The sequence below is a fragment of the Engystomops pustulosus genome, chromosome 3 (genome assembly GCF_040894005.1).
Source record: "Engystomops pustulosus chromosome 3, aEngPut4.maternal, whole genome shotgun sequence".
NCBI lineage: Eukaryota > Metazoa > Chordata > Amphibia > Anura > Leptodactylidae > Engystomops > Engystomops pustulosus.
The window spans coordinates 214,509,747-214,535,115 of record NC_092413.1 but is presented as its reverse complement, the minus strand read 5'-3'; the positions used below and the strand labels follow the sequence as shown (position 1 = coordinate 214,535,115).

Genomic DNA, 25,369 nt, shown 5'->3' with positions numbered 1-25,369 from the left:
AATTCCCCTAAAGAACATTATATAGTTATAGTGCCTACACAGAAGCATCCATTTCAAGGAATTGTCTTTAGGTATAAGAATTGTCTTTTTTAAGTGAAACACGAATAAAGTACAATTTATAATACTGTATCATCATTTAGTCATCTTATATTTATTTTACTTATAGGTTCTCCAATGTATGGGTGTTGCTTCATTTCTATTTCAGGAGCAGCCCAGTGCAGGAGGGAGACTAGATTTTGATATATTCCACCCTCTTCTCAATTCAGTTGCAAAGATTAGAATCTAGAAGAAGTACAAGATAAATCTTTGTTGCTTTAATGAAGATGTATGACCCTGACTTTCACTTTACAATCCTCCTCCCACCTATAATTGTAAACCAGCACCTTATAAATTCATCGGATTTGACTTGCTAAGTACAGGGAATGTCACCTATTGACAAATTATCCACAGCAGATCCACCACGTGTGGACTTGGCTGTAACAAAGTTAAAAAGGACTTACTGCGTGTGATAACATCATAAAAGACAACAAAAGCTATTGCAGAGATCATGAGGCTCATTTACTAAGGGTCCGAATGCCGCACTTAAGTCGGGTTTCCCGAATTTTTCCATTTTGCACCGAATTCCACCAGGATTTTGGCGTACACAATTGGATTTTGGCCCAATCGCGGCGGTTTTCACACGACATAAATCGGGGGCGTGGCTATCGGACAACCCGATGGATTCGGAGAAACTGCGGAATTTAAAAAACGCAAATGTTTCGCAAGATCACGCACTTACATGCACAGAAAAGAAGGAGGTGAACTCCGGCGGACCTCAGCGCAGCAGCGACACCTACTGGATATCGGGCACACGACCTTAGTGAATCCCAGCAGAACCCGAATCCTGGTCGGACAACGCGCCGCGGGATCGTGACTGGACCGGGTAAGTATATGAGCCCCCATGAATGTGAAGTCTAGTGGAACCCTTCATTTTCTTAAAAAGCCGGAATCCTTCTAATGAACGATAATGAAGGCTACAAAAAGAATTGAGACGTCTGTAAATATTTATTGGTCACTTCAACTGTGAGAGACAGAATCTAAAAAAGAAACCTGGAAAACCATTGTATGATTCATAAATAATCAGTATTGTATTGTTTGAAATAAGTATTTGATACAATAGAAAATCAGAATGTAATATTCAATACAGAAACCTTTGTTTGCAGTTCCAGCGGTTGGAGATTTCTTGTAGTTTGCTCTGTATCAGGAGTTTTGGCCGACTCCTTCATTCAGATCTTCTCCAGATCTTCCAGGTTTCAGGTCTCTTATTGGGTTTCAGCTCCCTCCAAAGATTTTTAACTTGATTTAGAAACTTAACCAACATGGGGAGAGAAAAAGATCTGGACCGCACATGCACACACCACACAATGATCTACTGCCGCTAGGCTACATTATATAACGAACTGGAGGCTCTTAGTCACATTTTGATCAAATTATAAAAACCACTAACCACTTCACGGTGACCTCGCTGTAGTGGGTCCCTACACTATTGTGTGCTGCATAACATGGCATCCACCGCCGCTGCAGCACGTCACCGGCAGGGATCAAGACCTGATTGCCCCCCAGCACCCGTACTAGCCCGTGTAGCCCCCATAGCTCGCCACCAGCACCACAACACCTGTTCACACATGGTGCGGTATTGCATGGCATTCGCTGCTTCTTTGGTGTGGTGCTGGTGGGGACCCAGGGCCTGGAGCCATGCGCCTGCCAGTATGGGTGCTGGGGGGCAACCGGGTCTTGGTCCCTGCCGGCGCTGTGCTGGATGCCATGTGATGCCGCACACTATAGTGTAGGGACCCACCAAAAGGAGGTCACCTTGAAGTGGTTGGTGGGCTTATACAATTTGATCAAAATGTAACTAAGAACCACGAGTTCGTTATATAATTAGCCTAGCGGCAGTAGATCATTGTGTGATGTGTGGATGTGCGGTCCAGCTCTCCCCCCCCCCCCCCCCTGAAGATTTAGAAACTGACAAGGCCACACCAAGACCATAAAATTCTCCTTATGGAACATTCCTTTATTGCCCGGCGTGTGTGTTTCTGGTCATTGTCATTCTGGAGGACTCAGCCAAGACCCATTTTTAGTGTTTTTACTGAGGGGAGTAGGTCATTGGCCAAAATCTTTGCAATACATGTCGCCATCCATCCCCTCTTCAATACGGTGGAGTCATCCTACCCCCTTTGCAGAAGAGCCCCCCCATGTATGATGTTTTCACCACCATACTTCACGGTATGGACAATGTTCTTGTATTGACCCTTCTTCTTCCTCCAAACATAAAAATTAAAGTTGATGTCATAGATTTGTATTTTCATCTCCTATGACCACATGGCCTTCTACCCGCCTCCTCTAGATCATTTAGATGATCATTGGCAATTTTCAAACAAGCCTGGACATGAACTCGCTTGAGAAGGAGGACTTTGAGTGTTGTGCAGGATTTTAATCCATTGTAGCGTACTGAGTAATTAAGAGTAATCTCTGTATAGTTCTGGTCAGATTTCTTTATCAGAATCATCCTTACCGTACAAGGTGAGATCCTCTTTTGAGCTACAGACTGAGGAAGACTACGATCATCTTGTGTTTCTTCCACTTTCTAATAACTGAGCAGTTGTTGCTGTCTCATCATTCGGTTTGCCCATTGTCCTGTATCCTCCCCCCAGTTCTGAGCACCTGGTGTCCTTAGACAGTTCTCTGGTCCTGGACATGGTGGAGAGGTAGGTAGGAGTGTAATTGAGTGTGTGAACAGGTGTCTTTTATACACGTAATGGGGCAGATTTACTTACCCGGTCCATTCGCGATCCAGCGGCGCGTTCTCTGCGCTGGATTCGGGTCCAGCCGGGATTCACTAAGGTAGTTCCTCCGACGTCCACCAGGTGGCGCTGCTGCGGCCCGCCGGAATGCACTCAAGTTCACCCGCCTATTCCTGGTGAAGGTAAGCGCGAGTCCCGCAACACATTTTGTTTTTTAAATGCGGTGGTTTTTCCTAATCCGTCGGGTTTTCGTTCGGCCACGCCCCCCGATTTCCGTCGCGTGCATGCCAGCGTCGGTGCGCCACAATCCGATCCCGGGGCAATACAGGGAAAATCGGCGCAAACCGGAAATATTTGGGTAACACGTCGGGAAACCGCAAATCGGGCCCTTAGTAAATGACCCCCATGAGTTCACACAGATGCACACAATGGACCCCTCATTTTTGTGATCTGTGAGGGGTCTCACAGATCAAGTTAGGCCCGATCCACAGGATAACTAACTTTTATTCGAGGGAAAGTACCCTTTAATCCAGGTAATGAGGGCAGAGTAGGAGGAGCTAAAGGTAACGAATGCACAGCTATGCATGTAAGAGTAGTGCAGAGTAGGAGGGGCTTCTTAAAGGAAAAAGTAACAGCACTGAGAGAGACAGAATTCATGCTGGTTGGTTGGTGATCAAATACTTTCATGCAATAAAAAGCAAATTAATTTTATAGATCATAAAAATGTGATTTTATGAATTTTTTGTTAGATTCTGCCTCTCACAGTTCCCGTGACCTATGATAAAAATTACAGACCTCTCCATTCTTAACCCTCAGCATCGCCACCCACTTCCAGGCCTCTGATTGCTTACAGAGGTCGATGCTTCCATCCCGACTACTGCCACTCGCCTCATACACACTAACTGCTCCTGTAGCAGGGGCGCAATAGTGGTCAGAATGGGAGTGCCGGCCTCTGTAAAGAAACAGCAGTGATGGGCAGAGCCTGGGGTGAACGGGAGTGTTGGGGGAGGTGAGTATAAGATTTTTCTCACCCTCCCAATCCTTATATGAAGAATTTTTTTTAAAGCCCAGACAACCCATTAAACAGGGTGTTCACTCACGTGGAAAGAAATAGGTATTTAAGAAAGGTTAAAAAAAATTACAATTGGTCACCCAGCCACTGTCAGTACCAAATCAATGACATAAAAAGGTTATTTACTTTTTTTTTTTCGATATACCTTGTAATAACTTTAACAGGCAGCAATAATTCTATGGGAAATGGGGAACACACAGAATTTTTGCAAGTTTTTGAAATTTGATCAACTTAAATCAAGAACAGTAATGAGGTCATTTATCTATATTTTTCCTTCCTTTTTTCTATCTTTTTCTAGACTTTTTGGCATATTGCAATTTTTGCGACTTTTTGGGTACTTTTTGAAATGTCCACTGAAGACTGCCGGACATTTTTTTTTCGGCAGTAAGATGCACTTGTCTTCTATTCCCGAGTTCTAACTGTCGCAAATGACATTTATCTTGTCAAATTGTCTACAATTTGCAACATTTTTGGTCCCAAAAAACTCCCGATGAAACAAGATGAAAACTTAGAAAATGATAAGATGCAACTTGAGATATTTTTGAGACATTTTTGAGACTTTTTTTTGCAAATGTCGCAAAAAGAGATCTGAAAAATGAAAAAAAATCGAACACAAGGAAAAAGTGAGATTAATAAATTATCAAAGAAGCAGATGGAAAAAAGACAATGTCAAAAACAAACAGAGATAAGATAAATGACCCCCTAAGAGTTGGTCGGACAATATTACGTATATAATGGTTTCCATCAAATTTTCCGAGCAACTCTACAACTTTGGGAATTTTTTTTTTTGTGTTTTACTGCCTTATTATTACTTCTTCTATTATTTTTATTATCATTTAATATATTGTTCTATTAATTATTTTTGTATCATATATTTATATATATTTATACATATTTACTCGAGTATAAGCCGACCCAAGTATTAGCCGAGGCCCCTAATTTTACAACAAAAACCTGGTAAAACCTAGTTTTTTTTTACTCGAGTATAAGCCGAGTTTGGGTTTTCAGCACATTTTTTTGTGCTGAAAAACTAGGCTTATACTCGAGTATCTATGGTAGTTCTTTTCTTTTCCTTTATAAAAAAACCCCCCAAAATCGAATGAACGTGCTGCAATGTAGGAGAAGGAATCAGCACTGATTAAAAAGATGAAATGGACGGGATGTTCCTTTGGCATGGGCTGAATACTGGGATAATTGCCTGTGTATAACACAGTATTTTTGTTCATCTGTATCTCAGGAACTTGTACTCAGGGAAGTCAAACATCAGTGATATAGAAAGACAATGGCTCAGGAAGTTTACATCTGAACCATCTCGTAAATTGCCAATAAAAGCGTAATATGTCCTATTATTCATAGGAGTAATAATCAGGGCGTGGTCCCCATCACATAGGCAGAATTAATATAAGTAATTATTAGAGATGAGCGAACATGCTCGTCCGAGCTTGATGCTCGGTCGAGCATTAGGGTACTCGAAACTGCTCGTTACTCGGACGAATACTTCGCCCGCTCGAGAAAATGGCAGCTCCCGCCGTTTTGCTTTTTGGCGGCCAGAAACAGAGCCAATCACAAGCCAGGAGACTCTGCACTCCACCCAGCATGACGTGGTACCCTTACACGTCGATAGCAGTGGTTGGCTGGCCAGATCAGGTGACCCTGGGATAGACTAGCCGCTGGCCGCGCTGCTCGGATCATTCTGTCTCTGGATGCCGCTAGGGAGAGAGCTGCTGCTGCTCAGGGAAAGCGTTAGGGTGTTCTATTAGCTTACTGTTAGGCAGGAGTGATTCTCAAAGAACCCAACAGCCCTTCTTAGGGCTACAATAACGTTCTACTTTTTTTATTTTAATTTGCATCTTTTACCATTTTGTGAGGAATTAGCAGGGGGACTTGCTACCGTTGTGTTTAGCTCTTAGTGGCACACATATCCATAGCAAAGACCGAAGTGGGAAAATTCAGTAGGGGTTGGATTTCTATTAGGCAATAACTCAGTGTCATCTCATCTGGCATAGTACTGTGCTTCCTTTGATACTTGGCTAGAAAATAGCCATAGGAGAATACAAACAGCTTCTTGAAGCCTACAGTAGCGTTCTATATATTTGATTTCTGGTTGATCTGCTGGTGACTGTAGTTTCTGCAGTGCATGTACTTGCCAATTCTGAGCAATTTGTAGTGGGACTTGCGACCGCTGTGTTCTGCGCTTAGTGGCGCACATATCCATAGCAAAGGCTGAAGTGGCAAAATTCAGTAGGGGTTGGATTTCTATTAGGCAATAACTCAGTGTCATCTCATCTGGCATAGTACTGTGCTTCCTTTGATACTTGGCTAGAAAATAGCCATAGGAGAATACAAACAGCTTCTTGAAGCCTACAGTAGCGTTCTATATATTTGATTTCTGGTTGATCTGCTGGTGGCTGTAGTTTCTGCAGTGCATGTACTTGCCAATTCTGAGCAATTTGTAGTGAGACTTGCGACCGCTGTGTTCTGCGCTTAGTGGCGCACATATCCATAGCAAAGGCTGAAGTGGCAAAATTCAGTAGGGGTTGGATTTCTATTAGGCAATAACTCAGTGTCATCTCATCCGGCATAGTACTGTGCTTCCTTTGATACTTGGCTAGAAAATAGCCATAGGAGAATACAAACAGCTTCTTGATCTTGAAGCCTACAGTAGCGTTCTATATATTTGATTTCTGGTTGATCTGCTGGTGGCTGTAGTTTCTGCAGTGCATGTACTTGCCAATTCTGAGCAATTTGTAGTGGGACTTGCGACCGCTGTGTTCTGCGCTTAGTGGCGCACATATCCATAGCAAAGGCCGAAGTGGCAAAATTCAGTAGGGGTTGGATTTCTATTAGGCAATAACTCAGTGTCATCTCATCTGGCATAGTACTGTGCTTCCTTTGATACTTGGCTAGAAAATAGCCATAGCAATAGGATAGCATTGTTTGGTTTTAAAAACTCAAAAAAAAACAAAAAACACAAAAAAAAAAAAAAAAAACACAAAAAAAAACAAAAAAAAGTAAAAAAAAAAATAAAGTTATAACTCTCATTTTAAAAATGTTTAACCCGAGGGCTAGGGGTAGAGGACGAGGGCGGGGACGTGGGCGTCCAACTACTGCAGGGGTCAGAGGCCGTGGTCCTGGGCGGGGTGAGACACCACCTGCTGATGAGGGAGCAGGGGAACGCCGCAGAGCTACACTCCCTAGGTTCATGTCTGAAGTTACTGGGACTCGTGGTAGAGCACTGTTGAGGCCAGAACAGTGCGAACAGGTGATGTCGTGGATTGCTGACAATGCTTCGAGCAATTTGTCCACCACCAGTCAGTCTTCCACGCAGTCCACCCATGTCACCGAAATCGCCACTCCTCCAGCTCCTGCACCTCAGCCTCCTCCCCCCCAGTCTGCCCCCTCCCAGGAAAATTTGGCATTTGAACCGGCATACTCTGAGGAACTGTTTTCTGGACCCTTCCCACAGTCACAAACCACTTGTCCGGTTGCTGCTGAGCAATTTTCCGATGCCCAGGTTTTCCACCAGTCACAGTCTGTGGGTGATGATGACCTTCTTGACGTAGTGGAAGTGTGTAAAGAGGTGTCCGACGATGAGGAGACACGGTTGTCAGACAGTGGGGAAGTTGTTGTCAGGGCAGGAAGTCCGAGGGGGGAGCAGACTGAGGGATCGGAGGATGATGAGGTGACAGACCCAAGCTGGGTTGAGAGGCCGGGTGAACACAGTGCTTCTGAGACGGAGGAGAGTCCTCGACCTGAACAGGTTGGAAGAGGCAGTGGTGGGGCCAGACGGAGAGGCAGGGCCAGAGCTGGTGCATCAGCGCCACTGTCAACTAGTGAAGCTCCCGTGGTGAGGGCTCTTGCGGCGAGGGCTAGATCTTCAGAAGTGTGGAGGTTCTTTAAGGAAACACCGGATGACCGACGGACTGTGGCTCAGTCGGAAACCAGGCTCAGCAGGGGTTCCACCACTACTAGCTTAACTACCACCAGTATGTGCAGGCATATGAATGCTAAGCACCCCACTCAGTGGCAACAAGCCCGTTCACCTCCGGCCGTGCACACCACTGCTCCTTCCCCTGTGTCAGCTGCTAGTCAGCCCCCTGCCCAGGACCCTGCCACAAAAACCCCATCGTCGCCTCCACGATCCTCCACAGCATCCACCAGCGTTCAGCTCTCCATACCCCAGACGCTGGAGCGGAAACGCAAATATAGTGCAACCCACCCGCACGCCCAAGCCCTTAATGTGCACATCTCCAGATTGCTTAGCCTGGAGATGCTGCCCTATAGGCTAGTAGAGACCGAGGCCTTTCGCAACCTCATGGCGGCGGCCGCCCCTCGGTATTCGGTCCCCAGCCGCCACTACTTTTCCCGATGTGCCGTCCCAGCCCTGCACCAGCACGTGTCAGACAACATCATCCGTGCCCTGACCAACGCCGTTTCTGACAAGGTCCACCTGACCACGGACACGTGGACGAGTGCTGCCGGGCAGGGCCACTATATATCGCTGACGGCACATTGGGTTAACTTGGTGGAGGCTGGGACCGAGTCTGACCCTGGGGCTGCTCATATACTGCCGACGCCGAGGATTGCGGGGCCTACCTCGGTCCAGGTGTTTCAGGCCTACTATGCCTCCTCCTCCTCCCACCCCTCCTCCACCTCCTCCTCCGAACTACCATCCGTGGGCACGGCGCCATCAGTCGGTAGCTCTAGGCACAGCAGCAGTGCCGTCGCTAAGCGACAGCAGGCGGTGCTCAAACTGCTGAGCCTAGGCGACAAAAGGCACACCGCCCAAGAGCTATTACAGGGCATCACGGCGCAGACTGATCTGTGGCTGGCACCGCTGAACCTCAAGCCGGGAATGGTTGTGTGTGACAACGGCCGTAACCTGGTGGCGGCTCTGCAACTCGGCAGACTGACACATGTGCCATGCCTGGCCCATGTGTTAAATCTGATAGTGCAGCGTTTCCTCAAGACATACCCCAATCTGTCTGATTTGCTCACGAAGGTGCGCCGCATCTGTGCGCATTTCAGGAAGTCCAGCCCAGATGCTGCCACTCTCAGGGCAGCGCAGCGCCGCCTCCAACTGCCCGCTCACCGACTGTTGTGCGACGTGCCCACGAGGTGGAATTCAACACTGACCATGTTATCCAGAGTTTACCAGCAGCGCAGAGCGATTGTAGACTGCCAGATGTCAACTTCCACCAGAACTGGTAGTCAGGTCAGTCAGCTTCCTCAAGTCTACAATGAGGAGTGGACGTGGATGTCTGATATCTGTCAGGTGCTGAGTAACTTTGAGGAGTCAACACAGATGGTCAGTGGCGATGCCGCCATCATCAGCCTCACCATCCCGCTGCTTGGCCTGTTGAAAAACTCTCTGGTCAGCATGGAGTCGGAAGCTTTGCGCTCGTCACAAGAGACGGGGGAAGAATATTCCCTTGTTGATAGCCAAAGCACCCTGAGGTCTGTTTCTCAGCGCATATCGGAGGAGGTGGAGGTGGAGGAGGATGAGGAGGAAGAGGAGGAGAATGTTGGCGAGACACAAGAGGGGACCATTGTTGAGTCCTTCACTGTTCAGCGTGTATGGGCAGAAGAAGAGGAGTTGGAGGAGTTGGAGGAGGAGGAAATGGACAGTCAGGCCAGTGAGGGGAGTGAATTCTTACGCGTTGGTACTCTGGCGCATATGGCAGATTTCATGCTAGGCTGCCTATCCCGTGACCCTCGCGTTCAAAGAATTTATTCCAGCACCGATTACTGGGTGTTCACTCTCCTGGACCCACGGTACAAGCAAAATCTTCCCACTCTCATCCCTGGAGAGGAAAGGAGTGTGAGAATGCATGAATACCAGCAGGCCCTGGTGCACAAGCTGAAACAGTATTTCCCTTCTGACAGCGCTAGCGGCAGAGTGCGTAGTTCTGCGGGACAAGTAGCGAGGGAGAGTAGGCGAGCAGGCAGCTTGTCCAGCACTGGCAAGGGTACGCTTTACAAGGCTTTTGCCAGCTTTATGTCACCCCAGCAAGACACTGTCACCTGTCCCCAGTCTCGGCAGAGTAGGGCTGATCTTTACAGAAAGATGGTGAGGGAGTACGTAGCTGACCATACCATCGTCCTAAATGATCACACAGCTCCCTACAACTACTGGGTTTCAAAGCTGGACATGTGGCACGAACTGGCGCTCTACGCCTTGGAGGTTCTTGCCTGCCCTGCCGCTAGCGTCTTGTCCGAGCGGGTTTTCAGTGCAGCTGGTGGCATCATCACCGATAAGCGTACACGCCTGTCGACTGACAGCGCTGACAGGCTGACGCTTATCAAGATGAATAAAGCATGGATTTCTCCTAATTTCCAATCTCCAGCAGGTGAAGGAAGCTCAACCTGAATAATTTATCCACTCCTCCTCCTCCTCCTCATTTTCCTCCTTCTCCTGCTCTTTGTACAGTAAAGCAGAGGAAACTGGCTATTTTTTGACAGGGCCCACTGGCTCTACCTATAGTACTTTATGCATTTAATTTTTCTGGAGGGCCACCTACCCGGTCCTCTGTTTGAAACAATTTTTGTGAGTGCCACATACAGGCACTCAATCTATTCCATTTTTCTGGAGGGCCACCTACCCGGTCCTCTGTTTTAAAAAATTTTTGGGACTGCCACATACAGGCACTCAATCTATTCCATTTTACTGCAGGGCCACCTACCTGCTCCTCTGGTTTGAACAATTTTTGGGACTGCCACATACAGGCACTCAATCTATTCCATTTTACTGGAGGGCCACCTACCTGCTCCTCTGGTTTGAAACATTTTTGGGACTGCCACATACAGGCACTCAATCTATTCCATTTTACTGCAGGGCCACCTACCTGCTCCTCTGGTTTGAACAATTTTTGGGACTGCCACATACAGGCACTCAATCTATTCCATTTTACTGCAGGGCCACCTACCTGCTCCTCTGGTTTGAACAATTTTTGGGACTGCCACATACAGGCACTCAATCTATTCCATTTTACTGCAGGGCCACCTACCTGCTCCTCTGGTTTGAACAATTTTTGGGACTGCCACATACAGGCACTCAATCTATTCCATTTTACTGGAGGGCCACCTACCTGCTCCTCTGGTTTGAAACATTTTTGGGACTGCCACATACAGGCACTCAATCTATCCCATTTTACTGGAGGGCCACCTACCTGCTCCTCTGGTTTGAAAAATGTTTGGGACTGCCACATACAGGCACTATCCAAATTAAATTGTCTCCATAGCAGCCTCCACACGTTGTCTCCATTGCTACCTCCAAAAGTCGTCCATATAGCTGCCTCCATACATCGTCCCTTTATCAAACGAGGTGTGTCAGGCAGAAATTTGGGTTGTTTTCATGGATTCCACATCAAAGTTGTTAACTTTGTCACCACCCTGCTGTGTAATCCCCAAAATATACTGGCAAACTTTTACCATTTAGGGATATTATTTCAGCGCTTCTTGCGCATCTGTTTACATTCCCCTCACCCGGCATATCCTAAACTTATAAGAACGCTACTACACTTGATCTTATACAAAAGGTTCTTAGAAGTGCTGTTTGGGGAGTAGCCTAGAGACAGGGGCTTGGATTGGCGAAAGCTCGCCTGGCAGCGGAGCGCCAGCTCCATGCCAAGATCCAACTAACATAGTTTTAACTGCAGCACCTTTAATCTACTACTAGTTCACTGCCTCCATACATGGTCCCCTTATCAAACGAGCTGTGTCAGGCAGAATTTTGGGTTGTTTTCATGGCTTCCATGTTAACTTTGTCGCCACCCTGCTGTGTAATCCACAAAATATACTGGCAAACTTTTATCATGTACCGATATTATTTGAGCGCTTCTTGCTCACCTCCTTTGGTTCCTCTCTGCCACCCATTGGTTTGAAGCCTGAGTCCATTTAGGGTATGTCGCCATGACACTCTCTAGCCTGCTGCCGCTGCCTCTGCATGCCGTCCCCTATAGTGTCAGGGTCAATTATTGGATGTTTTAGATGCTATCTAGCTTCATTCTGTCACTCTGTCATGGCCATGCTGTTGCCCATAATTTTGGCATAATGGTGCGATTATGCAGCCTCAGAGGCATCCATGCATGCTGCCCCTGCTGTTTCCTGTCCATTTCCGTGGTGTTTCCATCCTTTTCTGAGGTTCCCAGGTGTTTGGCCAAGCTTCCCTGTGCAGAGCCTTGGTCCCCTTGAAAAATGCTCGAGTCTCCCATTGACTTCAATGGGGTTCGTTATTCGAGACGAGCACTCGAGCATCGGGAAAAGTTCGTCTCGAATAACGAGTACCCGAGCATTTTAGTGTTCGCTCATCTCTAGTAATTATATAGGTAAAAAAGTCATCAAGTTCAGGTCATTACTTTACATTGAGTTGTTCCATACCAGTGGTGCACAACGCGCGGTCCTCACTCACCCAGCCCAGTATATCCATAATGTCTCAATACTGAGAGTTTTAAAAAAAATAATGATTCAACATCATTTATCAGATATTAGTAATAATTATGTCAATGTAGAAGCTATTACTAAACATTTAAGGGATATGCAGGAAAACAAGACTTTGGAAAGGGTCCTTCAACCCATGAGAGGAGGAAACATTCAAGGGCATCTGTCACCAAGATGAAGGATTGTACACCCAGTACACTGACATACTGGTGTGCACCTGCTCTGGCAGGACCTGTTCCTATTTAAGACTTTAATGCTCTGGTCTTTAAGAATAAAAAGCTTTTAAAATTATGCAAAGTAGCCTGAGGGTTCTCCGGGTTCTATTAAAACCTATGGAGCTTGGAGCCCCTCAAACTAATTTGCATAATTTAAAAGTCTCTTTTTTGTAGAAACCAGGGCACAAGAAGCGAAAAGAAAAGCAGATCCTTAATAGGGAGCACACACCAGTATGTCAGTGTGCTGGATGTACAATCCTTTATCCTGGTGGTAGATTTCCTTTAAGCATTGTAAACCAAGCACACTTACATACTAGTGTGTATCTCCTCTAGTAGGATCCGCTCTTCATAATCTTGTTTTTTTAAAAAAAAAATGCTTTAAAAAATATGCAAATGAGCCTGAGAGGCTCCGAGCTTCACAGCTGTTAATGGAACCCGAAGCGCCTCTGGCTCATTTGCATAATTCTAAAAGCCTTTTTAGTAAAAATAAGGCATAAGAAGCTAAAATCCTACCAGAGAGGGCACGCACCAGCATGTAAGTGTGCTTGGTTTGCAATCCTTGATACTGGCCAATCCCTGGTCCTCCTTGGCTGTCAGCTCTGGGTCCTGGCGCATGCTGAATGCACAGTTTATTCGTCAGTGAAGTTACAGCATCACTTTTAGGGTGTGCCATAATCCCGAAAGTAGAAGAGGAGTGATGAATTTGTTTTTGTCTGGCCTGGGGTCTGTATTATCGATTATTTATTGGTCTAGGGTCAGTATTATTAGATATGGTGTGTGAAACATCTGTGTCAGCGCCATCCTGTGGTATGGTGGTCTGTGGTCTGCAGTTGAGGAGGCGCTGATTGTATCTTTGTGCTTTTCTGACTGATTGCAGTGTGAACATGGCGTTGAGCAGACAAAAAATTGGCAAGTTTGAGTCCGAACTGAACTTTGGAGGTTCGGGTCCCCTCCATTAGAAGTGCAGGCCCAGCTCAACATCCTTCTGAAATGGGTGCAAATGGTTACAGTGATACAGGCTCATATCTTGTTTAATCCCTGTGCTGAGTGGTTTTGCTAAAAAAAACTATCATAAAATTATGATAATGAGTCTCTGTCGCTCCTTTGCCTGGATCCGGCGCTTCTCCTCTCACATTATTTATACACTGCACCAGAGAATGATGTAATCACTATGTTATCCCTGAGCGGCAGAAGTAATCAATCGCTGCACCATCCCCCAGATGCTGTAAATGAGTCATCCAGCTCAGCTTGATTAGTTCTGTCTGCACAGTTCAGAAAGCGCCATGTGTAATGTGTGCAATGTGGATACAGTTTTCCCAAGGTCCTGAATTTTATAATAGTTTGTTCAGCAAAACCACTCAGCACAGGGATTAAACAAGATATTTTTCCGCATCAGTGTAGCTACAGCATTCTTAAGGTATGTTTGGCTCATAATGCATGAAATCAAATGATAGATGTTCGTTAAAGTGGCTTTGGCGCTTTAAAAAAATGTTCTTATGGTCTACTTTATGTCTGGGATTTTATTTTTCAAAAAGTCCCTTAAAAGTCTCAGAATGCATAAAATATCACAGTGCAATTATCAGCAGGAGGCCTATGAGACTTTTTTTGGGACTTTTTGCAAAAGTCTCAAGTAATGAATGCGGTTTTGCACAGTGTTGCACTAGCAGTAAGTTCTATGTTTACACCAGATTAATGAAGAGGTGGAAGTAGTCCTGTGAGACTTTTTAGCAGTGAAAAGTGCCAAAATTAGACTTTTTAAAGACTTTTTTATGCCAAAAATACCAATGTTGAATAACCCCCATTGTGCCCATTTTTATAGTGTACCTGGCCAATACTGGAACCTCATTGTTTATTAAAAGGTTTCCTCCTCTCTTATAAATACTTGTCATTGGTGTTGAGTAGGGTTTATTTTGCAAATTTGGCTCGCCCCCGGACAAGACCCCAAAATTTGAATGTAGTTTGTTCAATATCCCTGAGTTTGGCTCAACTACCCCCCCCCCCCCCATTGAGCCCTGCACCAGCACTGATAGCGGACACTAACTCTTCAATTGCTGCTGCCATGTAATTCGCAGTGGTCCTGTTCTGCCATTTTGGAAAGGATTGTCGCTCCGATGCTGGCTTGTCAGCACCGACGCACACACGTGGCCGCAATACTATAAATGCCTCATTTGAACAGTTGTAACCCACGATCAGTTCCAGGACCAGGTATTATTAGCGAGGGGTTTAGGTCCGGGCTCGGTAACTCTATCCAAACAGAATTTTAAATTTCGTGTCCGGTTGAAATCGTCTGGACCCCTATGTCTGCTTTCTGTCCTCGTTGTCCTTGAATTGACCTAATGGGGCAGATTTCCTTACCCGGTCCATTCGCGATCCAGCGGCGCGCTCTCTGTGGAGGATTCGGGTCTTCTGGCGATTCACTATGGTAGTTCCCCCGGTGTCGCTGCTGCGCTGAATTCCGTCGGAGTGCTGTGAAGTTCACCAAGCCAGGCCGGGTGCAGGTAAGTGCGTGTCAAGCGACATATTTTTTGTGGTTTTTCCGAATCCAACGGGTTTTCTGATGGCCACGCCCCAGATTTCCGCTGCGTGCATGCCGGCGCCAATGCGCCACAATCCGATCGCGTGGGCAATTCAGGGAAAATCGGCGCAAAACGGCCCTTAGTAAATGACCCCCAGTGACTTTGCTACTAATCAGGAGTTCTTCCTTATAACCTTTATGCTACATTCACATGAATGGAGCCTAATGCGAGTTTTCCGGCAGTAGCTGCGGCGAGTATTGCGTTGGAGAGCTGGAGTGGAGGTGCCATAGAAAATAGCTCCACAATAAGTTCTTCCCGTGCCACGCAGGCCGACCATTGCATATCTATGGGGATGTATATACGTGTATTTAGTGTAAGTCCTGTAAGACCTTTGACATGTACTTTGGACCTTGAAGACTTTTCCTAGTTTGAACCCATGGTGCCTCCTAATCCATATGGGCCAGCTGCCCCTAGTACATGACCATGTGAAGTATTGTTATATGTTTAATGAAAATGTTTTTATTTTTTATATGATTGCTGAATGCTGAAAGTAAGAGGACGTTTGACTATGGATAAAGCTGATCAAAGTCATCTCCTCTGCACCAAGGAATGCCAGACCCGCTTCACCAATGTTTACATATGTCACAAGGTATTTACGATACTACCCACTCCAGGGAAAACAGAGCCTTTGTGTCTGCGATGCCCAGATAGTAATTTACTAACCAATGAACTATAGACATTACATTTTTATCCCTAAGTAACCAAGCCCAGGTCCTGCCACAATGAAGGTCTTGGTGTGATTTCTTTGAGCTCACTCAGTGGATTTTATTAACAATTAGAGAACCTGAGGTTGTACAAACAGGGGCAGAGCTCAACAACCACACTGAGTGGGAGAAAATAATAATAATAATAATAATAATCTCACAAAAATAAAACAAAATGAGCCAAATTTTTGGTAATTTAATTTTATTAGAGACAATAATCCATTTCTAGTCAAACCCATTAGTAAAATTAGAAAAGATAAAAGAATAAAAGATTTTTTTTAAAGTTAATGTTCACAGCAAAATCACAAACACATGATGTAGCCCCCCGCTTTGCTAAGAATTGCAGGTAGGTTGAACAGTTATACTGGACTTATGTGAATGAAGCTTGATTGGTGCTGATTATATAATTGATACATTTTGTTACATTTTAGATATCATCACATCGAATCACAACCCAGCAGATCCCAATTCTGTATTTTCATTTAATTCAGATTAAAAAAAAACCTCTCTGTCTATAAATCTATGTCATGATTATTGCTCAGATCCCTTGGTGGTTGTTTGCGTTGTGACACTGAAGAGTTACCAGATTCCGTCTCGACAGTTGCACGTTCCTGCACAATTGCTTCTCACCACTTCGATTCCACAATTACTCTGGTAACTTTTGCACATATCACGAGATGCGATGTTGTAATAATTACAAGCATTAGCTGAAAGAAAAAACAAATATTTTTCACATAATAATGTAATAATAATACCTACATTACCAGTGTAATACATTTATGATAGAGTCCCGGTAATAAATAAACAGCCATAATATAACAACTACACTGCCTGGACACTGTAATATATCGTCTACACTGTAATATACCATCTACACTGTAATACACCCCCTACACTGTAATACACCCTGGACACTGTAATATATCCTCTACACTGTAATATACCTGTATACACTGTAATATACCTCCTACATTGTAATACACCCCCTACACTGTAATATACTCTACACTGTAATATACCTCCTACATTGTAATACACCCCCTACACTGTAATATACTCTACACTGTAATACAACCCCTTCACTGTAATACACCCTCTACACTGTAATATACCTCCTACATTGTAATACACCCACTACACTGTAATACACCCCCTACACTGTAATACACCCCCTGCACTGTAATATGCCTCCTACATTGTAATACACCCACTACACTGTAATACACCCCCTACACTGTAATACACACTCTACACTGTAATACACCCCCTACACTGTAATACACCCCCTGCACTGTAATATGCCTCCTACATTGTAATACACCCACTACACTGTAATACACCCCCTACACTGTAATACACCCCCTGCACTGTAATATGCCTCCTACATTGTAATACACCCACTACACTGTAATACACCCCCTACACTGTAATACACACTCTACACTGTAATACACCCCCTACACTGTAATACACCCCCTGCACTGTAATATGCCTCCTACATTGTAATACACCCACTACACTGTAATACACCCCCTACACTGTAATACACCCCCTGCACTGTAATATGCCTCCTACATTGTAATACACCCACTACACTGTAATACACCCCCTACACTGTAATACACCCCCTGCACTGTAATATGCCTCCTACATTGTAATACACCCACTACACTGTAATACACCCCCTGCACTGTAATATACCTCCTACATTGTAATACACCCCCTACACTGTATTATATCTCCTACATTGTAATACACCCTCTACACTGTAATACACCCCCTACACTGTAATACACCCCCTGCACTGTAATATGCCTCCTACATTGTAATACACCCACTACACTGTAATACACCCCCTGCACTGTAATATACCTCCTACATTGTAATACACCCCCTACACTGTAATATACCTCCTACATTGTAATACACCCTGGACACTGTAATATATCCTCTACACTGTAATACACCCCCTTCAATGTAATATATCCTCTACACTGTACTACACCCTCTACACTGTAATATACCTCCTGCACTGTAATACACCCCCTACACTGTAATATACCTCCTACATTGTAATACACCCACTACACTGTAATACACCCCCTGCACTGTAATATACCTCCTACATTGTAATACACCCCCTACACTGTAATATACCTCCTACATTGTAATACACCCCCTACACTGTAATATACCTCCTACATTGTAATACACCCACTACACTGTAATATACCTCCTACATTGTAATACACCCTGGACACTGTAATATATCCTCTACACTGTAATACACCCTCTACACTGTAATATACCTCCTGCACTGTAATACACCCCCTACACTGTAATACACCCCCTACACTGTAATACACCCCCTGCACTGTAATATACCTCCTACATTGTAATACACCCACTACACTGTAATACACCCCCTGCACTGTAATATACCTCCTACATTGTAATACACCCACTACACTGTAATATACCTCCTACATTGTAATACACCCTCTACACTGTAATATACCCTCTACACTGTAATATACCCTCTACACTGTAATACACCCCCTGCACTGAAATACACCCCCTACACTGTAATACACCCCCTGCACTTAAATATACCTCCTACATTGTAATACACCCCCTACACTGTAATACACCCCCTGCACTGAAATACACCCCCTACACTGTAATACACCCCCTGCACTGTAATACACCCCCTACACTGTAATATACCCTCTACACTGTAATATATCCTCTACACTGTAATAAAACGTCTACACTGTAATATACCCTCTACACTGTAATATACCCGCTGCACTGTAATAAACCCCGTACACTGTAATACACCTTCTACACTGTAATATACAGTCTACACTGTAATACACCTCCTGCACTGTAATACACCCTCTATACCGTAATACACCCTGTACACTGTAATATACCCTCTACACTGTAATATACCTCCTACATTGTAATACACCCCCTACACTGTAATACACCCCCTACACTGTAATATACCTCCTACATTGTAATACACCCTGGACACTGTAATATATCCTCTACACTGTAATACAACCCCTTCACTGTAATATATCCTCTACACTGTACTACACCCTCTACACTGTAATATACCTCCTGCACTGTAATACACCCCCTACACTGTAATATACCTCCTACATTGTAATACACCCACTACACTGTAATACACCCCCTGCACTGTAATATACCTCCTAAATTGTAATACACCCCCTACACTGTAATATACCTCCTACATTGTAATACACCCACTACACTGTAATATACCTCCTACATTGTAATACACCCTGGACACTGTAATATATCCTCTACACTGTAATACACCCTCTACACTGTAATATACCTCCTGCACTGTAATACACCCCCTACACTGTAATATACCTCCTGCACTGTAATACACCCCCTGCACTGTAATATACCTCCTACATTGTAATACACCCACTACACTGTAATACACCCCCTGCACTGTAATATACCTCCTACATTGTAATACACCCACTACACTGTAATACACCCTCTACACTGTAATATACCCTCTACACTGTAATATACCCTCTACACTGTAATACACCCCCTGCACTGAAATACACCCCCTACACTGTAATACACCCCCTGCACTTAAATATACCTCCTACATTGTAATACACCCCCTACACTGTAATACACCCCCTGCACTGAAATACACCCCCTACACTGTAATACACCCCCTGCACTGTAATACACCCCCTACACTGTAATATACCCTCTACACTGTAATATATCCTCTACACTGTAATAAAACGTCTACACTGTAATATACCCTCTACACTGTAATATACCCCCTGCACTGTAATAAACCCCGTACACTGTAATACACCTTCTACACTGTAATATACAGTCTACACTGTAATACACCTCCTGCACTGTAATACACCCTCTACACCGTAATACACCCTGTACACTGTAATATACCCTCTACACTGTAATATACCTCCTACATTGTAATACACCCCCTACACTGTAATATACCTCCTACACTGTAATACACCCAATACACTGTAATACACCCTCTACACTGCAATATACCTCCTACATTGTAATACACCCCCTACACTGTAATACACCCCCTGCAGTGAAATACACCCCCTACACTGTAATACACCCCCTGCACTGAAATACACCCCCTACACTGTAATACACCCCCTACACTGTAATACACCCCCTGCACTGTAATACACCCCCTACACTGTAATATACCCTCTACACTGTAATATACCTGTATACACTGTAATACACCCTCTACACTGTAATATACACTCTACACTGTAATATACCCTCTACACTGTAATATACCCCCTGCACTGTAATAAACCCCGTACACTGTAATACACCTTCTACACTGTAATATACATTCTACACTGTAATACACCTCCTGCACTGTAATACACCCTCTACACCGTAATACACCCTGTACACTGTAATATACCATCTACACTGTAATACACCCTCTACACCGTAATACACTCTCTACACTGTAATACACCCTCTACACTGTAATATACCGTCTACACTGTAATACACCCCCTGCACTGTAATAAACCCCGTACACTGTAATACACCTTCTACACTGTAATATACAGTCTACACTGTAATACACCTCCTGCACTGTAATACACCCTCTACACCGTAATACACCCTGTACACTGTAATATACCGTCTACACTGTAATACACCCTCTACACCGTAATACACTCTCTACACTGTAATACACCCTCTACACTGTATAACCCCCTGCACTGTAATACGCCCCCTACACTGTAATACTACATCTACACTGTAATGCACCCCCTGCACTGTAATATACCCCCTGCGCTGTAATAAACCCTCTGCACTGTAATACACCCTCAACACTGTAATACACCCTCTACACTGTAATAAAACCTCTACACTGTAATATACCCTCTACACTGTAATATACCCCTGCACTGTAATAAACCCCGTACACTGTAATACACCCTGTACACTGTAATATACCCCCTACACTGTAATACACCCCCTACACTGTAATACACCCTCTACACTGTAATACACCCCCTGCACTGTAATACACCCCTACACTGTAATACGCCCCCTACACCGTAATACTACATCTACACTGTAATGCAACCCCTGCACTGTAATACACCCTCTACACTGTAATATACCCTCTACACTGTAATACACCCCCTACACTGTAATACACCCCATACACTGTAATACACCCTCTACACTGTAATACACCCTCTACACCGTAATACACCCTCTACACTGTAATATACCCTCTACACTGTAATACACCCCCTACACTGTAATACACTCTCTACACTGTAATACACCTTCTACACTGTAATATACCCCCTACACTGTAATAAACCCTGTACACTGTAATACACCCCCTACACTGTAATACACCCCCTGCACTGTAATATGCCTCCTACATTGTAATACACCCACTACACTGTAATACACCCCCTACACTGTAATACACCCCCTGCACTGTAATATGCCTCCTACATTGTAATACACCCACTACACTGTAATACACCCCCTGCACTGTAATATACCTCCTACATTGTAATACACCCCCTGCACTGTAATACACCCCCTGCACTGTAATATATCTCCTACATTGTAATACACCCACTACACTGTAATATACCTCCTACATTGTAATACACCCTGGACACTGTAATATATCCTCTACACTGTAATACAACCCCTTCACTGTAATATATCCTCTACACTGTAATACAACCCCTTCACTGTAATATATCCTCTACACTGTACTACACCCTCTACACTGTAATATACCTCCTGCACTGTAATACACCCCCTACACTGTAATATACCTCCTACATTGTAATACACCCCCTACACTGTAATATACCTCCTACATTGTAATACACCCCCTACACTGTAATATACCTCCTACATTGTAATACACCCACTACACTGTAATATACCTCCTACATTGTAATACACCCTGGACACTGTAATATATCCTCTACACTGTAATACACCCTCTACACTGTAATATACCTCCTGCACTGTAATACACCCCTACACTGTAATACACCCCCTACACTGTAATACACCCCCTGCACTGTAATATACCTCCTACATTGTAATACACCCACTACACTGTAATACACCCTCTACACTGTAATATACCCTCTACACTGTAATATACCCTCTACACTGTAATACACCCCCTGCACTGAAATACACCCCCTACACTGTAATACACCCCCTGCACTTAAATATACCTCCTACATTGTAATACACCCCCTACACTGTAATACACCCCCTGCACTGAAATACACCCCCTACACTGTAATACACCCCCTGCACTGTAATACACCCCCTACACTGTAATATACCCTCTACACTGTAATATATCCTCTACACTGTAATAAAACGTCTACACTGTAATATACCCTCTACACTGTAATATACCCCCTGCACTGTAATAAACCCCGTACACTGTAATACACCTTCTACACTGTAATATACAGTCTACACTGTAATACACCTCCTGCACTGTAATACACCCTCTATACCGTAATACACCCTGTACACTGTAATATACCCTCTACACTGTAATATACCTCCTACATTGTAATACACCCCCTACACTGTAATACACCCCCTACACTGTAATATACCTCCTACATTGTAATACACCCTGGACACTGTAATATATCCTCTACACTGTAATACAACCCCTTCACTGTAATATATCCTCTACACTGTACTACACCCTCTACACTGTAATATACCTCCTGCACTGTAATACACCCCCTACACTGTAATATACCTCCTACATTGTAATACACCCACTACACTGTAATACACCCCCTGCACTGTAATATACCTCCTACATTGTAATACACCCCCTACACTGTAATATACCTCCTACATTGTAATACACCCCCTACACTGTAATATACCTCCTACATTGTAATACACCCACTACACTGTAATATACCTCCTACATTGTAATACACCCTGGACACTGTAATATATCCTCTACACTGTAATACACCCTCTACACTGTAATATACCTCCTGCACTGTAATACACCCCCTACACTGTAATACACCCTCTACACTGTAATACACCCCCTGCACTGTAATATACCTCCTACATTGTAATACACCCACTACACTGTAATACACCCCCTGCACTGTAATATACCTCCTACATTGTAATACACCCACTACACTGTAATACACCCTCTACACTGTAATATACCCTCTACACTGTAATATACCCTCTACACTGTAATACACCCCCTGCACTGAAATACACCCCCTACACTGTAATACACCCCCTGCACTTAAATATACCTCCTACATTGTAATACACCCCCTACACTGTAATACACCCCCTGCACTGAAATACACCCCCTACACTGTAATACACCCCCTGCACTGTAATACACCCCCTACACTGTAATATACCCTCTACACTGTAATATATCCTCTACACTGTAATAAAACGTCTACACTGTAATATACCCTCTACACTGTAATATACCCCCTGCACTGTAATAAACCCCGTACACTGTAATACACCTTCTACACTGTAATATACAGTCTACACTGTAATACACCTCCTGCACTGTAATACACCCTCTATACCGTAATACACCCTGTACACTGTAATATACCCTCTACACTGTAATATACCTCCTACATTGTAATACACCCCCTACACTGTAATATACCTCCTACACTGTAATACACCCAATACACTGTAATACACCCTCTACACTGCAATATACCTCCTACATTGTAATACACCCCTACACTGTAATATATCCTCTACACTGTACTACACCCCCTACACTGTAATACACCCCCTGCAGTGAAATACACCCCCTACACTGTAATACACCCCCTGCACTGAAATACACCCCCTACACTGTAATACACCCCCTACACTGTAATACACCCCCTGCACTGTAATACACCCCCTACACTGTAATATACCCTCTACACTGTAATATACCTGTATACACTGTAATACACCCTCTACACTGTAATATACACTCTACACTGTAATATACCCTCTACACTGTAATATACCCCCTGCACTGTAATAAACCCCGTACACTGTAATACACCTTCTACACTGTAATATACAGTCTACACTGTAATACACCTCCTGCACTGTAATACACCCTCTACACCGTAATACACCCTGTACACTGTAATATACCGTCTACACTGTAATACACCCTCTACACCGTAATACACTCTCTACACTGTAATACACCCTCTACACTGTATAACCCCCTGCACTGTAATACGCCCCCTACACTGTAATACTACATCTACACTGTAATGCACCCCCTGCACTGTAATATACCCCCTGCGCTGTAATAAACCCTCTGCACTGTAATACACCCTCAACACTGTAATACACCCTCTACACTGTAATAAAACCTCTACACTGTAATATACCCTCTACACTGTAATATACCCCTGCACTGTAATAAACCCCGTACACTGTAATACACCCTGTAAACTGTAATATACCCCCTACACTGTAATACACCCCCTACACTGTAATACACCCTCTACACTGTAATACACCCCCTGCACTGTAATACACCCCCTACACTGTAATACGCCCCCTACACTGTAATACTACATCTACACTGTAATGCAACCCCTGCACTGTAATACACCCCCTGCACTGTAATATACCCCCTACACTGTAATACTACATCTACACTGTAATGCAACCCCTGCACTGTAATACACCCTCTACACTGTAATATACCCTCTACACTGTAATACACCCCCTACACTGTAATACACCCCATACACTGTAATACACCCTCTACACTGTAATACACCCTCTACACCGTAATACACCCTCTACACTGTAATATACCCTCTACACTGTAATACACCCCCTACACTGTAATACACTCTCTACACTGTAATACACCTTCTACACTGTAATATACCCCCTACACTGTAATAAACCCCCTACACTGTAATACACCCCCTACACTGTAATACACCCCCTGCACTGTAATACACCATCTACACTGTAATACACCCCCTGCACTGTAAAACACCCTCTACACCGTAATACACTCTCTACACTGTAATATACCGTCTACACTGTAATACACCCTCTACACTGTAATATACCCTCTACACTGTAATACACCCCCTACACTGTAATATACCGTCTATACTGCAGTACACCCCCTACACTGTAATACACCCCATACACTTTAATATACCGTCTACACCGTAATACACCCTCTACACTGTAATACACCCTCTACACTGTAATAAAACCTCTACACTGTAATACACCCTGTACACTGTAATATACCGTCTACACTGTAATACACCCATTACAATGTAATACACCCTCTACACTGTAATATACCCCCTACACTGTAATACACTCTCTACACTGTAATATACCCCCTACACTGTAATACACCCCCTGCACTGTAATACACCCCCTACACTGTATAACCCCCTACACTGTAATACACCCT

General features: G+C 44.2%; 1 protein-coding gene across 1 annotated transcript in view; it reads right to left on the bottom strand.

The window, feature by feature from the left end:
• Positions 1-15,974: 15,974 nt before the first annotated feature.
• Positions 15,975-25,369, bottom strand: part of LOC140120719 (cysteine-rich venom protein-like) — a 29,173-nt gene continuing 19,778 nt past the window's right edge. The window contains exon 8 of the mRNA XM_072139672.1: positions 15,975-16,496. Within this exon, the coding sequence (XP_071995773.1) occupies positions 16,369-16,496 (128 nt within the window). The 3' untranslated portion in view covers positions 15,975-16,368. The remainder of the gene's footprint in view (positions 16,497-25,369) is intronic.